The sequence below is a fragment of the Pararge aegeria genome, chromosome 25 (assembly GCF_905163445.1).
Source record: "Pararge aegeria chromosome 25, ilParAegt1.1, whole genome shotgun sequence".
In the NCBI taxonomy this organism is placed as follows: domain Eukaryota; kingdom Metazoa; phylum Arthropoda; class Insecta; order Lepidoptera; family Nymphalidae; genus Pararge; species Pararge aegeria.
In genome coordinates, this window is record NC_053204.1 from 3,350,194 (window position 1) to 3,367,396 (window position 17,203).

A 17,203-nucleotide genomic window follows, 5' to 3' on the forward strand; every position below is an offset into this window, starting at 1 on the left:
TTTTTTTTTTTGTAAACGATGTAACATTCGCACAACGAACATCAACGTCTTAATTACTTTAAAAAAATACAATTGTTAGGTTATGATTTCTACTATATATGTCGGGTTTAAATATCTGTCTCTTTGGTCTAATGGTGAGCATGTTTGAATGCAGATCGCAGCGTCTTGGGTCCGATCCATGGAACGGGCTAGTAAATAAATAGTATCAGGTTTTTCTATCAAGATCTCTTGATAGAAATTATTAGTCGTCATATCAACCCATTACCGGCCCACTACAGAGCACGGGTCTCCTCCCACAATGAGAAGGAGTTAAGGCCGTAGTCCACCACTCTGGCCCAGTGCGGATTGGTTGACTCCAAACCACCACCACCTTTGAGAACATTATCGAGAACTCACAGGCATACAGATTTCCTCGCGATGTTTTCCTTCACCGTTGAAGCAAGTGATATTTTAATTATCTAAAACGCAAATAACTTAGAAAGCTAGAGGTGGGATTCGAACTCGCCCCATACCCCCCCCAGAAAGTGAACACGTGCTCCTACCAAATGAGCTGTCACCGCTCCAAATTTCACCCCCGTGCCTCGGGAGCACATTAATTTTTGGAGCTGCCGTCCCATCGGCCTATGAGGGTGAGAGAGTAGAGAGTGCACCAGTGTTTGTGCAAAAACTAGTCCACCATCTTTCGCGTAGTCGGAATTTCTCTCTAGAGACCACCGTTTCCGAAATCGATCAGGCAAACTGTTCATTTTATTTTATTCCTTTTTTATTATTCAGAACATTATTGCACCATATAAAAATATTTAATGAATATGCTCCGTCTTTATTTTTTTCTATATTACAGATGAAATTAGTGACATCCAAATATTTATGATATAAGTGTGGTATAAAAGGCGGAGTATTTATGTCGTTGTGCGGGAGTTACCCGTTCAATGTGTGGGAGACGGGTTTAGTTTGTCTACGGTCGATTGTAAACGTCCTGTGCATGTTTTAGTTCCTAGTTTGTACACTAAAATGTAACGTAAAGTCGGGTGTAAGAATAAGCTTTATATTTTGTTATGTGTACCACAAACTTCTTGGCGCAGCGGTGAGCGCAGTCGTGTCATAAGTTGGTGGCTTCGGCTGCGATCCCTTTGGAATTAAATTTAATTCCTGAAACTTCTCTGGTCTAGTGGGTAGATGACTTGGCTCGTAGCTAGTTACCACCTTACCGATAAAGACGTGCCGCTAAGCGGCACAAGCTTTATGATATTATGTTGCGTGGACACCGAAGAGGGGTACATGTTTAATATAACTGCATAGCCCTAACAGGCTAGTCCGTAACCGTCTTACATCAAAAGTCATCACTTACCAACAGGTAAGATTGCATTGAAGGGCAAACCAAAGTAGATAAAATATGTGTCTACTACGCTGGTCAATGGCGTGGTTTGTTCCGCGTTTAATATTTGGTTTACAAAATGTTCTCGTCATTTACGTTTCGTTTGATATCAATCCGCTCTTCAATTTGCACGCTTAATCGGGGTCAAATAAACTTAGACAGAGAATGCACCCCGTCCGCTGCCCGCTGTTCTGTTTGGTGCGAAATCGAACACGCGCGGTCAGTCAACCCAGTGAACCCTTACACTAGAATAGTTAAACCGGCTAATAGATTTCGTTCGCTGATACCATTCGGAAAATACCTGTAAAAAGGCGAAATGTTATGAAAACTAAATGGGTACGTCAAAATTACCTGTTAGAAAATTGGGTTTAAGTTCTCAACTAAGTGGATACAACTTTAGTTACACGTGCGATTACTTAGGTTAAGTTTGACTTTACTACAACGGGTAAATTATTAGTAGGCTATGTTTCTGGATTTCATAATGTAGCTTAAAAATATGCTAAATCGATACTTTGGTTTTATAGACACTATTTTATTTCCTTACACCCGTCTTTACTCATTAAGCTATTATTGCGTATTAATTCCCACGTTAATTTTGTTTTAGTGACGTTTTGTTGTGGTTTCGGATGGGGTTGGTTTATGTGTTTTTTTTTATCCTGTATATATTTTGTATCCTCTTTTATTATTTTTCATGTATTTACAATATATTTTGACTTCGCAATAGACAACGTTTAGGTACCGCGACCTTTAAATCTTTAGTAAAACTGTGTTTATGTAAAGTCCATTTTTTTCTTGCCTGTCTTATAACTTAAATCTATTCGCAAAATTGTTTTAAAAATAGCAATATTTTTTATTTATTTTTTAATATGTCATGGATAAGGCTTCCTAATTGCAAGGCATCCGATGCAAATACAAACATTTCCGAAAGGGTAAGGATGATCAGGAAGACTGAATGATTATGTCATTATAATGGGACCTTACGCTTTGAACAAAAACAGTCACAACAACAGCCCAATACTGGCCTCAAATAACGTAGGGTGAAAGCAAGGAGAAGACTTTTTACCCACTTGTTTTTATTTTTATTTTTAAATTATACTTTATACTTAAAAGTATTAAACTCATTGTTTCATTCCAAGACAGATAAGTAAAAAATGGACTGACTATACATGACTCGGATAACTATTAGTTACGCGATTCTTATCTATTCATAAAGCTCATCTTACTGTCATGCTATGGCGGAGAAAGGTTTCATTTTTTTTTTATATTTTTCAGTTTTGGACCGTCCGCCATCGCAGATGAGTTATTTGGAGCAGTTCTTGAAGGAAGCGCCTACGGAACGCCATTACGACAATGTGGCTTCTATGAACAACGAACAGAAGGTATTGTTCTACACACACAGCCCCGAACACTTACACACACCAATCCACTATCACACACATACATACGCACTTGCACACACCCACACACATACGCGCACACACAAACACACACACACACACACCCACCTCTATCCACTCTAACACCCATACCCACGAATTCACAAACACATACACAATCGCTAAAACATCACACACGCACACCCGATAAACCCATACTCAAACGCACACACACAGCGGGCACATTTTAATAAACTATCGTTTATAGATGCTAAAACTCTTGCTCTTTTTCCATTAATTTGATTATATTTATTTCGACGGAAAAACGCTAAATTCCTGATCTGTATAATATTGATAAATGAAATACTCGATATTTCATTCGTCAATATTGTAATTTTGTTATGATTGTATGTTTGTTTTTATGTGCAGCTATTGTATACTAACACAAGGGGTGACTGGCTCATTGTAAATAATAATTGTTGCATAGATGCAGCCGTTACTTAATTAATTAATAATCTTTATATAAATAATGTTCTTAGATCAATTTGCTATTATTACTTAAACGCGACATACAGACAAATCTGTGTCATCTAATATTGTTATACATTAGACTACGATTTTGGAGTATTACCGTTTTCTGACTAGAAGTACTACTCAGATGATGTGGGGTATTTAATTCGACGGCATATTGTGTTACGTGTACGTTGTTTTATTAAATAAAAACATTTCACTTTTTGTTGTAGAACATGTTTCTTGAATGCCACACGACGTGTTGATCTGTTTACTTGACTGCTTGCTTGAAAAAAATGTGTGAGCCGTCACAGGACGCATATTTGAAACGTTAAAACTGTTTTTTTTAAGTTATATGCATAAAATCCGATATAGATTACGACACCAATAAAAAAAATTTTTTTTTTTCTAAAATGAATATCATTAATCAATAATCTATACCTTGTCACATAAACTCTGTGTGGTTTGAGATGAGGTGAGTGACCTAGTTGTCGTAATTAGTTTGACTCTTAAGTTGACCAATAAAAAAAAAAAAGAAGATATAGCGTACTGAAAAGATAAAGCATTACAAATTTGATCCAAAAAAAATGACTGTTTATTACATTTTTATTAAAAATAAAATCAAATAAAAAAAAAAAAAAAAAAATAGAATTTATTTGAAATCGCGACAAGTCTACTACGTATAGTACATATATTCTATTATATACTAAGACTATCGGTTATACATAAAATGAAACGGTGTTTGTTTAATTTGCAATGCTCTGTTATCATGCTTACTACCGTCCTTAGTTTGTTCCGACGTTTGTTGAGGTCTGGAATGGTTTTTTTGAGTCTGTTATGAAAACTCTCAGGCATGCAGGTTTCCTCACGATGATTTTCCTACACCGTTTAAGCAATTAAAACTTAAACCCCTTGGCTATTACCACTTTGCGTCATACATTTACCTGTATATTTGGTTTCTTATACTTCTTTTAATGAATCGTGTATAGGTACATATTTGAATGTGTTTTCATATGCATTATTTGTGTATAACACATATACTTAGCATCACACAGATTTGGATAGAAGCAGGCGTTACTTTGCGGAAATCCATCATATATTATCAAAATTAAGCTTAGTTTGCTATACTCCGCGAAAAGCAGGAGAATCTGAGTGGTGTAATTTATGATTTCTTCAATCCTTATACTCCACACCAAACAGATCTTCGGCAATATACCCTCTACGCACGTTTCCGGACCGGAGCATCCTCAGGAGATGTTGACTTTACAATGAATAATTGTTAAGTTTTAACACAGATTTGTCCAGTTGTCGTGGATAAGCAAATTGAACTGGAATGCTCCTTGTATATCATAAGATATATTAGTCGTTTGCACTGGAGTCTTTGTAATGCTGTCCTTTTCCACTGATAGCGGTGTGAGAAAGATAGCACTATTTTTTTATCTAGTTTAACTTAGCTTACGGTTGTGAAAATTGAATTGTGGAATTATCGAAAGGAAATTTGTTTTTTTTTTTACTATCTGAAATATTATTAGAAATCATTATTTGGTTAGTTTTTCATTGTTATTATTTTATTTTTTGCTTGTTCTTGTTCAGCTAATGTTTTGTTGTCGCTTATTCACGTACAGATGTCGCCGCAGTACCGTTACAGAAACGTTCAGCATTGTTGCAATGCAAAGGTATTGTTTTTTTTTGCATCATTTTTTTAATAGGCTATTGGGCATTATTGTGTGACTCAGTATTAGTATCTATTCAGTTTAATCGTATTAACGTCCCAAGACGTTTCCCAGTGCTGGACTCGGGCCGGTTCTCATAGTAGAGTTGTAGAGCATAAACCCACCACGCTACTCTAATACGGACTGGTGGGTTTTGACGATTATTATTACACGTTATGTCCATGTGTGGAACGTGATATCTCCCAACTCCTGGCTTAACAAAGTCCACCACGCTGCTCTAATACGGGCTGGCGGTGTTGACGATTATCATTACACGTCATGTCCAGTTGCGGAAAGTGATATCTCCCAACTCCTGGTTTAACAGATTCCATCACGCTGCTTAATACGGGCTGGCGGGTTTAGACGATTCAAAGTTCAAAATTCATTTATTTCAAGTAGGCCTGAAATAAGCCCTTTTGAAACGTCAAGTCTGTCTGTGTGTGGTGACTCTACCACCGGTTCGGAAGGCAGATTCTACCGAGATGAAGCCGGCAAGAAACTCAGCAGCAGATTATTATTAAACGTCATGTCCAGGGCTGGAAAGTCACATCTCCCAACTCCTTGCTTAACAAAGTTCAATGCTCTGTCTAAAGGCTTTCGTTTACCTCTTAAACCTCAGGCTCTTTTGTTCGTCAATTACAATCGTCGTCATCATCATCACCTCTACCAATGGACGTCCACTGCTGGACATAGGTCTTTTGTAGGGAGTTCCACAATACACGGTCCCGGGCCGTTTGCCTCCAGCGGCTCCCAGCGACTCGCCTGATGTCATCTGTCCACCTCGTTGGGGGCCTACGCTGCGTTTACCGGTGCGGGGTCGCCATTCCAGCACCTTAAGAACCCAACGTCCATCGGTTCTCCGAGCTATGTGCGTGCCATTGCCACTTCAGCTTATAATATAAACTTCTAAATTATGTTTTAAGCGACACTAGTAAGGTACTAGAGAACGTCATAAATCATGACAAATAATGCCCAGAAGCCTACTTTCATTTATTTATGATACATATTAATTATTTTTTTAAGTATTTTTTTTTCACAATACTAATTTTGATTAACATTTTATTATGCTACTATTGTATTGTTTGTGTGCTAATATTGTATTGTAACCTTGGGAAGTTTAATTTTATAATGTTTATTAAGTTGTTTTATGACTTCATTAAAAAAGTGGAATAGTGTAATCGATTTATAGTGTTTCTGAATGCTGAAGCGAGTCTTAAGTTTCGATACTCGCAAAAGATCGTTCGATTGCCCGACTTCACACTTTTGTTCAATCTGCCAGATGATGTACGGTTCGCAACAGTCGACTGCTCTGAGCGGCTCAGCGGAGTCGCAGGACGAAATGGAAGGACGCGCCGCTTCGCCGATTTCATGCAAGAGCTCCCCCAGCGAGATGTCTACAGTAAGTTTTTGTCGTATCATATGTATAGGGTTCAAAAGTACTGCATCTGTCTTTCCATGTGTCTACTACCCACGCAAGATAAAATTTTATTTTATAAGGAATATAAAGATTTATTTATTTATTTATTAAGAGCACAAACAACATGCATATTAAACGTTTTTAAATATAGCACAAATACAAAAACATGGACTGATATGCACGTCAATTACTAGTGCACATAGCATTGAAAAAGCGTCATGTGAACTTAATTTGACAAAAAATTTAACAGGTCTCAGTCAAGTAAATCAGTGGGCATCCGATTTAAGCGTTTCTTAGGTTCATTGAAAACGGGTATAAAAGTTTTCTTAGCTACTAGCAAAGCCTCAAAACTGGTGCATATGCGTCGACTGATTAATGCTTGCGGAAATCGCTACCAAAACATTATGTTACATAATGAAATAATTTTGTTACAGTATTCCCTACAAGATCCTACCCTAGGACCCGCTGTCCCCGGCAAACAGAAAGTTCACCAGTTCTTAGTGAGGACGTTCAGCAGTCCCACCAAGTGTAACCACTGCACGTCGCTTATGGTAAGTTTGTACTCGTTTTAAAAGTTGCATGAAAAATAAATAAAAAATAAAAATAGTTTATTTCGATAAGAAGCAAAGTGCAAAAAAATGTCGCTGACGCCTTCTATTAAGAGTAGTATATTATCGTGTCGGAAGACTCCGCACTTCTTTTAAAATTTATAATAAACTAGCTGTACCCTGTCGCTTGTGATTGAATGATTGAGAAAAATAGATAAAAACAATCCTTGATGCGTATTATATGTCATGCTAAAATTTTAGCTCGATCGGTGCAGAAAAGCGTACACAAACCAACATAACATTTTTATATATATAGACTTAACAAATTATATTAAAAGGAAGGTAAACAAAAGTTAAATATTGTAAAGAATGGCTGAGAAAATATATAATAAACTACCCACAGATTTCGAAAACATGAATCTTAATATGCTCAAGAATAAATTAAGGAAAATGCTTCTCGAAAAATGTTATTATGATGTAAAAGAATTTTTTTTATAAACTAAATAATTTTAAATATAAATTATGGAACATTTATTTCGATTTGGTTATTCATGTATTAATTTACTGTCATTTTTAATTTTATCATGTGTTTGTAGTGTTTACTTTAATTTAATTTGACATTTAATTAAGGTTGATCTTTTTAATTTTTTAATATTCATGAACCAAATTTGCACACTATTAATTTTGTAGAATGTTATGCTCTCTAAACTAACTATATTGTTTACCAATACCTTGATATTGTACAAAGTTTTTGCAAATAAATGATTATTATAATTATTTATTGATTTTCATTTCTTTTTTAAATTCTTAACAATGCTTACAAAAACAAAAAACACTATTAAAAATTTATAAGAGAGAAATATTATTATTATTATTATAGAAACATGTTAATTCAAAGGCACATAATTTAGTATTAGTTCTGAACGGTTTTCTTATTGAGAAGAAACAGCAAGAGACTCAGTGCCGGCTCTATTTTCTTCTCAGATTGGTCTAACGCGTCAAGGCGTTGTGTGCGAGACGTGCGGGTTGGCTGTGCACACGCGTTGTTGCGGACGGGTGGCGCCGCGTTGTCCCCTGCCCCCCGAGCGATCTCGCCGCCCGCTCGGCATAGACCCCGCGCGGGGACAGGGCACAGCCTACGAGGGCTACGTCAAGGTATGTCGTTTATCCGGCTCGAAGGACCGAAAACTTTTATTGTATTCCATACTATTGTAAATGCTGGAGATTTGAAAGTGTGACCAGTTATAACTAAATTAAGCTTGAACTGCCACTTGTATTTTTACCGCGCGCGTGTGTTTCTAGATAAATGTCACAACATGTGTGAGTGTGTGTGTGAATCTAAACCGTTTGTGAATTTTTTTTCAGGTACCAAAACCGGGCGGGGTGAAGAAAGGCTGGATGCGACAGTTCGTCGTCGTGTGCGATTTCAAATTGTTCCTCTACGACATATCGCAAGATAGGTGAGCTAATCACTCTATCTCTTAACGTTGATGGGGCTTGGAGTCCAGGAGTTCTAGAATGAACCGGATTATCTTAGCAGAAGTAGAGCATTTTGTGACAGAAGTCTACCCCCATGCATATTTCTGCCGCCAAGCAGCATTTCTGTATTCCGCTCTGAAGGGCGTGGTTTCCGGTGTTACAGGTACATGGGGGCTTAACATCTACTCCTAAAGTTGATGGGCGTAGGGTGACACGTTTTGTTTACAGGCGATGATTCACCTGGTCTGTTTTTTTTTTTTTTTATATTAACGATGGGCCAGCGCTTGACGACAATCATGCCCGTTAGAAAGCAATGAGGTCTAGGTTAAATAAATAAATATAAATATACTACGACAATACACACATCGCCACCTAGCCCCAAAGTAAGCGTAGCTTGTGTTATGGGTACTAAGATGACTGATGAATATCTTTATGACTAATATACATAAATAATTAGAATATACATATAAACACCCAGACACTGGCAAACATTCATGCTCATCACACAAACATTTTCCAGTTGTGGGAATCGAACCCACGGCCTTCGGCTCAGAAAGCAAGGTCGCTGCAAACTGCGCCAATCGGCCGTCTAGGTTGGAACACGCTTGCCTAGAAAAAGCCTATTCACTCTAGCCTTGAATGTACTCAAATAATACGTGGTAGGAAACACACGTGGCGGAAACTGTCCGTCATTTATATGAAATACACGTTGGAACAGGTGAACAGAAAAATCCTATTATAATATTAAGGATTACTTAAACGATAAAAAAGCTTGGGTGTGAATTGCTCTAGCTTCATAGCTTAAAATAAATTGACTGTGTGTAGCTCTTCTTAGATCAGGGCGCGTTTGGAACCCTCGTAGCTTTAGGTTTAAGTTGGCGAACAAAGTTATCACCACCCCCTACAATTATGTTAACATATGTGTATGAACGCTTCGTACGTGCCTTGAATATGTCAAAGTCAAAGTCAAAAATATCTTTATTCAAGTAGGCCCACAGGTGGCACTTTTGATGCGTACATAAGAACCACACGGTAGTGAGATGATGGCGATAACCATATTCGTAAACTTAAAACTAAAGCTACGAGGGTTCCAAACGCGTCCTGGTCTAAGAAGAAGCCCACAACAAACTTAGCCAGGTGTTTTTTTTTTTTTGTTATCACCATCTCACAATGTCATTTTAAATTATTAGAAGAGCAACCTGGTTAGAGCAATAATTTACACCCAAGCTTTTTTATCGTTTACGTAGTCCTTTATATTATAATAGGGCTTTTCTATAAGCTTACGTTTAATACAAACTTTGAACTTTTTAAGAGACATCTCCAAGATGACAATTGGTAGTTTATTGTAGAATTGTATGCAATTTCCTTTAAACGAATTATGAATTTTATGTAACCTAGTATATTGCACTGTAAGTTTATTCTTACTTCTAATGTTTAAATTATTGCAGTCACATTTTTTCTTAAATTTAGAAATGTTTTTATGAACGTATATTAAATTTTCAAATATGTACTGACTATACACTGTCATTATTTTAAAATCTATTCATTATATGAATTTGAAATTTGGTGTTTAGAAGAAATAAAACCGTAAACCGCTGGACACAAGTGGCAAAAGACCTGGAAAAAAATCAATCTAGCAGGGGCCCAGCGTTGAATATGACGACGTTGTTGGGGTTTTTTTTTTTAATTACAAGGTAATCAGTAGACTAGTGCAGGTACGCGGCTAACTTAAGGATAGAAAGTTTTTTGCTTTGTTATCGCGTTTGAAATAATTTAAGGAAATCGGGATATATTATGAAAATTAAACTTAATTTGCTATCCTCCGCGAAAAGCAGGAGAATCTGTATGGTGTAAATTATTTATAATTTAAGTTAAGTTTGTTGTTAATTAGACTTAGCAATTATTCATTGTATAGTCAACATCTCCTGAGGATGCTCCGATTTCGGAGCGAAACGTGCGTAGAGGGTACATTGCCGACGATCTATTTGATTGGTGGTAGTATAAGGATGGAAGAAATTATAAATAACACCGTACAGATTCTCCTGCTTTTCACTGAGTATAGCAAATTAAGCTTAATTTTCATAATATATCATGGATTTCCGCAAAGTAACGCCTGCTTCTATCCAATAAGGAAATCGGGACTATATCAAAGCTAAAGAGTATACCGAAGAGGCTACCTATCGGATTTGGAAAATATTTTTCCATTTGAGAGCCTTAATTCTTGAAAAAGGTATTTAACATCGCACTGCGACTCTAGAGTCGATCAAAACTAGTAGTAATGAATCCTTGCTAATATTATAAATTCGAAAGTATGTTTGTTTGTCTTTGTTTCACGCATTAACTAAGCAACCAATAAAGTTGGTTTTTGGCATTGAGTTAGTTGAATGAACGGAGAGTAATATAGGGGGCGACAGCTAGTGTAGGAAAATATTCAGCAGAAAATGTAAGCAGATAAACTTAATAAACTTTTGTTTTCAGAAATGCCCTACCATCAGTGTGTGTCAGTCAAGTTTTGGATATGCGGGACCCTGAGTTCAGCGTCACCTCTGTCAAGGACTCCGATGTCATACACGCAAGCAAACGGGACATACCTTGTATATTTAGGGTGAGAATTTGTAGAATTAATAAATGAATTCAATAATTTATAAATTTTTTAAAACAATAACAACAATACAAAAAGAAAAAAAAATTGTTGTCTGTAAAGTCGGTTAAAGGGGGATATTTTTTTTTTTCTTAATATACTACGACAATACCCACATCGCCATCTAGCCCGAAAGTAAGCAAAGCTTGTGTTATGCGTGCGGCCGGCGTTCATGGATTTCTAAGACGTTGTCACTTCTAATCGTTTACTTTTTTCGATACAGATATCAACATCACAACTAGAAGGTGGCAAGAGGTACCACACACTCATGCTGGCGGAATCGGAATCGGAGAAGACGAAGTGGGTAGTGGCTCTAAGCGAACTGCATAGGATACTGAAGAGGAACAATTTGCCAGACAAATGTGTGAGTTATGCTATTAATCTTTATAATTTTTTTTTTTTTCATAAAAAACTATAAAACCTTAAAAGATATTTTTTTTTCTACGCGACCTATTGACTTCCCCCTATTGATTTAAAAATCTGTTGCGTCAATTTTTCAATATCGTATCGAGGTTACGAATAAAGTTAATATACTTAACTAGTTGTACCCCGCAACGCTTCGCTGTGGCACATTTGCATGGAATGGTTGAGAAATGAGAAGCAAAACAAAGAATACATTACATATGTCAGCGAGTGTTTTTCTCGCTTTCGGCAGATGGCGCGCTCCCAGTGACCGTACAGTACATCGATCGTTAAAAAGAAACTGTAGTTTCGCGGTCGCGGATATGTCACTGATGCAAAAAATAGATAAAAACAATCCTTGATGCGGATTATACATCATGCTGAAATTTCAGCTCGATCGGTGCGGAACTTTTTGAGTTTTTGAAGCGTACACAAACCAACATAACATTTTTGTATATACTTAATTAGGGGTTAAATATAACTGCCTAACAGGTTATCCCGCTGGCTGCATCATCACTTGCCATCAGGTGTGATTGCAGTCAAGCGCTTGTCTGTAAGCATTAAAGAAAAAAGAAACGTGAGTGTACTTATGTACACGCGTTAGAAATTATACTTTTTTGGTGTAACAATATAACAATCTTTTCAAAAATTTTATCTAACGCCTTATTCTACGTTTGTTGGGAAAACTAAGATTAAGTAGTTGAAATATTCACATGCGAACCCGCCATCCTCACCATAAACGGATAGTTTCTGATTGGATGGCTAATTATGTTGGAAAATGTTTGTTACAATTTTCATCTGAAAAATAAATAATAAATTAAAAAAAAAAACACCAAGTTTTTAAATATTGTATAGAAGCAGGAGTTTGCGGAAATCCATGATATATTATCAAAATTAAGCTTAATTTGCTATACTCCGCGAAAAGCAGGAGAATCTGTGTGGTGTAATTTATAATTACTTCAATACTTATACTCCACACCAAACAGATCTTCGGCAATGTACCCTCTACGCACGTTTCGCTCCCAAACCGGAGCAACCTCAGGAGATGTTGACTTTACAATGAATAATTGTTTGTTTGACTTAACAAACAATTATTCATTGTTTTTTTTTTCCTCAAACTGCTAAAGAAGTATAAATTCGAAATAATGTCCGCAGGTGTACAGCACGGCGGTGCTGGCGGACGCGAGCGGCGCGGCGGCGGTGCGCGGCGCGCAGTGCGCATGCGTTGTGGAGGCGACGCGCGTGTGCGTGGGCGGCGAGTTCGGACTGGCGCTACTCGACCTTGAGCGTGCCGAGATAGTGCCGCGCCGTGCCATCGCGCCCGTGCACCGCCTGCGCTACGTGCCGTCCGAGCAGTTGCTGGGTGGGTGACGCCCTTTCATCATCAGAGTCAAAGCCAAAAATATATTCATTCAAGTAGGCCCATAGATGGCACTTTTGATGCGTATATGAGAATTACACGGTAGTGAGATGATGGCGATAACCACATTCGTAAACTTAAAACTAAAGCTACGAGGGTTCCAAACGCGTCCTGGTCTAAGAAGAAGCAAAGCGCATCATCATCATCACTTCAACCGATTGAGGTCCACTGCTGGCAGTGGCGTGCACTTCATACATGCACAAAAGCACTGCATACCCAAATTATTTTATATGCTATATATCTGCTTTATGCATACCCTGGCCGAAGACCCTGTGCACGCCACTGACTGCTGGTCTTTTGTAGAGAGTTCCAAAATCCACGGTCCCAGGCCGGTTGTTTCCAGCGGCTCCCAGCGACTCGTTCGATGTCGTCTGTCCACCTCGTTGGGGGCTGCACGCTGCGTTTACCTGTGCGGGCTCGCCATTCCAACACCTTGGAAACTCCAACGTCCATCGGTTCTCCGAGCTACGTGCCCCGCTCATTTCCACTTCAACTTTGCGACTCGCTGAGCTATGTCGGTAACTCTGGTTCTTCTATGGATCTCCTCGCTTCTGATTTGATCGCGTAGAGATACTCCCAAACATTGCTCTTTCCGTCGCCCGCTGAGTGATTCTGAGCCTTCTTATGAGGCCCATTGTAAGCGACCACGTTTCGGATCCGTAAGTCATCACTGGCAGCACGCACTGCCCGAAGACCAAAGTCTTCGAACACACCTCTCTCAACTCAACTTCTCTCACAAGCTAGAAAAATTGTAAAGATTGGAAACTAAAAATTATGTTAAAAAAGAGCAATCTGCTGAGTTTCTTTCGAGAAATAAAATCGGACATATCGTTGTTAAATTTATTTTAATTTATTTTATTCTAGTGGTAATCGCGGGTAGAGGCAGACACGTCCGCCTGGTGCCGATCCGCGCGCTCGAGTGCCCAGAGGCGGAGAGTGTTAAGCTGGGCGAAGCGAAAGGCGCGGTGGACGTGGCGGTCGGAGAACTGCACTCTTCAGCGTATGGCTTTGCCGTAGTGTGCAAGAGACAGGTAAGAGACAGTATTTAGACACAGAATTAAGAACCTACAGAACCCTCACTCGGCTTATTAATATCGAAGGCATTTTGATCAATATTACTGTATATTTTTGATAGGATCTATACAAAATATACAGTAACATACGAAAGCTAGCTCTTCTCCTTCTATCTTCGCTCGGAGCAGGAGACAATTATCAAATCTCTGAGTACTGGCGCACAAGTGGAAATAATATCAAAACAATATATGTGTAAAATTACCGGTGGATAGTGGATATAATTAACGTGTCAACCGCCTAAAGCACGGCTATCGCTATATCCCCTGGGGATATAATTTTTGTCTCCTGCCTGTGCTACTATATTGTACTCAGGTGGTCGTGGATTGGCGACAGTGGTGCGCACTTCATACAAGCACGAAAGTACTGCCTACCCTAAAAAAAATTTATATCTCATAAAGGAGAAGAACTTTTCCATTGCCATCTTATTTCTTTATGCAATGCCTTTGCACGCAACTCTGTGGTGATCGTAATAAACACTTTTGCTTGCAGAACTCATGGGTGGTAATAGTGTACGAGATAACCCGCACGGCGGCGCGTCGTTGCCGCATTGCGGAGCTGCGGGCCGCGGCGCCAGTACTCAGCGTGCAACTACTACGAGGTCGCTTGCTCTTGGGCTATAGGGGCGGTCTGGTCGCACACACGTTGCGGCCCAACCACGACCCGCATCCGCACCCGCCTGCCGTTTGTAAGTATTAAGCTTTATACCTTTATAGCTTTATAGTCAGTGGCGTGCAATTCATAGATGCATAAATGCACTGCCTACTGGAAGGAGAATTTTTCAATTTTACCCGTTCTTCCTGCTTTATATGCCTACCCTGGTTTAAACCCCTATAAATAAATAAAAAATATACTACGACAATACACACATCGCAATCTTGTGTAACTAAATCAACTGGTTCCCTAACAATGATCTCTCCGTAAGGTTTCATAATTTGTTAAATAATACTGGCACATGATCATCCAGAGGCTAAGACCCCGACCTTGTTGTTCCATAAAGACTTTTGGAGCGTCAGAAGCAACGAGTTCACAAGACTAGATTTCCTTAAATGGCATAAAAATAGGATCTAGATAACTACTAGATCCCATTATCAACATCATGTCTCCATCTCCTCGTCATTCAATATTTCATAGCATATTCAACTTCATCTCCCTACTCCAGGCCTTCATATCTCCGTTAAACGGCATAGTGGATTCACTATGTATCACTCCTTCCTCTTAGTACAGTAATATGTTTAAGAACATAAATAAAACTAGAGAGTTCGCAATAACAATATGTATTAGCTAGGTAGCTTAACTCGAACTGACTTTGTCATACAATATTTCAACATACCCACTTAATTCACTTTATTAAACAACAAAGTAAAAAAGTACCACATAAGTTATTCTTAAATGTATACACTTGACTTTATATAACATACAGGAAGAAGTCCTTATGGTACCAATATCTCTTATTGAAATAATGGTAGTTGCGAGCCCCAACTCACGCAGCGCAACGGTGGACTCCTATCCGAAACAAGTCGATTGTGAGTCGACTAGTATGCCACATGCCTAAAACCAAGCCTAACATAAAACAACAGATTAGAATCATTCATGTTATGTTTACCACGTTACAGAATCATAGAAGGTTTACCACGTTAAGTATCATATTAGGTTTACCACGTTATTGCATCACGTCATAGCATCACTGTGTGATGCATTACTCTAACTCAACTATTAGAGTATCGCTCGGTTGCATTATTTCAAAAAAACACTCCGTTCACAACACCAGCGAAAGAGAAAAACGATTTATTCCTAAATCGTAATTTCCATACTCACTTCTTTAAAAGTTCAAATTATCAGTAGTACGTATTTTATCTCTCAAACGTTTGCCTCCACAATGCCTTTACACATCATCCGCACTACATTTCATATAGACACAATACTAGTACACCGGCTTCGGAGTGCTGAGCGTCCGAACGCATCGCCCCTTATAGTAGTCGCAGGGCGAGGCGGGCCTAATGCATACTTGAAAACTAAACTGTTAAAATGTATTTATTTTATAATGCCATGTTTTAGTACATATCCAAACTTAATTATTGAGCCAGGTTTGATCGAATTTGGTTACGAAATAAAATTATGATTTTCTCTCGGTATTACGTTCTTTAAAAATATTATTTATTTAGCGAGTATGGTAGATTCGTTACAATAGCCCCAAAGTAAGCGTAGCTTGTGTTATGGGTACTAAGATAGCTGATGGCTATTTTTGTTAAAATAACACACTTAAATACTTATAATATACATATAAACACTCATACACTGAAAAACGTTCATGTTCATCACACAAGCATTTTCCAGTTGTGGGAAACGAACCCACGGCCTTGGACTCAGAAGGCAGGGTCGCTGCTCACTGCGCCAGTCGGCCGTCAATGCACGCCACTGCTTATAGTAGAACAGCTGAATACTTTATTGTAATAGAACTTTGTAATAAAAAACTAGGTTAGGTGTGCATACCCTCTTTGCACGCGACTGTGCAGCAGTGAACTTTTATAGGCTGTTTATTTATTTTTTTGATGATGATTTCTGTTCCCAGCGCTCGTACATCCAGAGAACCAGGTGGGGGTGTTCCTAGCACATTCGGGGGCCAGGCCGCTTTGCGCAAGACCAGCGGGTCAGGACTGGTTGCTGGTTTTCAGTGCGTTGGCACTCTACGTAGACCGTGCGGGTCTACGGGCGCGAGATACTGAACTGATGTACACCGCGCACCCTGTATACCATGGTACGTATTACCATAGAGTGATTTGTTTTTGTTTTCATTTCACTACAACTAAACACAGAAGTCAATGGACAATGGTCGGGCATGTTTGCTCAAGAGAAAAACGATTTTTACGCCATTGTTAGAAATAAGACGGCATCCTTACTGACAAGACTTTGTTTCGGGTTCTAACATTAGCAATTCTTAAAAATGTTAGCATTCATTTAGCATGGGTTTTTATTATTATTAAATTTTTTATTGAACACACAAAAACAAAATATAAAGAGAAACACATTTACAAATAAAAATAAAAAATAATAAAAAACTAGTTTAGGTGTGCAAAGGCGGTCTTATCGGTAAAGCGATCTCCCCAGATAACCTTTGTGTGGCGAAACCTGTGAATAATTTTTCGTTTTTATATTTTTTTGTTAATTTCTATCAATTTAGATACTAGCGTAGTACTTAAGCTTAACACTCAGCGTTGGTAGACCTCCCACAAGAGAAGTTGGTGGAACTCC

General features: G+C 38.4%; 1 protein-coding gene across 10 annotated transcripts in view; it reads left to right on the forward strand.

The window, feature by feature from the left end:
* LOC120634816 (serine/threonine-protein kinase Genghis Khan) overlaps nt 1-17,203 on the forward strand; it is a 68,863-nt gene that overhangs the window by 41,843 nt on the left and 9,817 nt on the right. For 7 of the 10 annotated variants that reach the window (XM_039905629.1, XM_039905632.1, XM_039905631.1 and 4 more), the window contains 12 exons: nt 2,648-2,754; nt 4,887-4,937; nt 6,253-6,372; nt 6,825-6,941; nt 7,923-8,093; nt 8,304-8,398; nt 10,896-11,022; nt 11,282-11,422; nt 12,616-12,823; nt 13,745-13,911; nt 14,444-14,639; nt 16,524-16,709. In XM_039905629.1, the coding sequence (XP_039761563.1) occupies nt 2,648-2,754; nt 4,887-4,937; nt 6,253-6,372; nt 6,825-6,941; nt 7,923-8,093; nt 8,304-8,398; nt 10,896-11,022; nt 11,282-11,422; nt 12,616-12,823; nt 13,745-13,911; nt 14,444-14,639; nt 16,524-16,709 (1,686 nt within the window). The remainder of the gene's footprint in view (nt 1-2,647; nt 2,755-4,886; nt 4,938-6,252; nt 6,373-6,824; nt 6,942-7,922; nt 8,094-8,303; nt 8,399-10,895; nt 11,023-11,281; nt 11,423-12,615; nt 12,824-13,744; nt 13,912-14,443; nt 14,640-16,523; nt 16,710-17,203) is intronic. The other 3 variants (XM_039905633.1, XM_039905638.1, XM_039905637.1) reach the window with 1 other exon arrangement.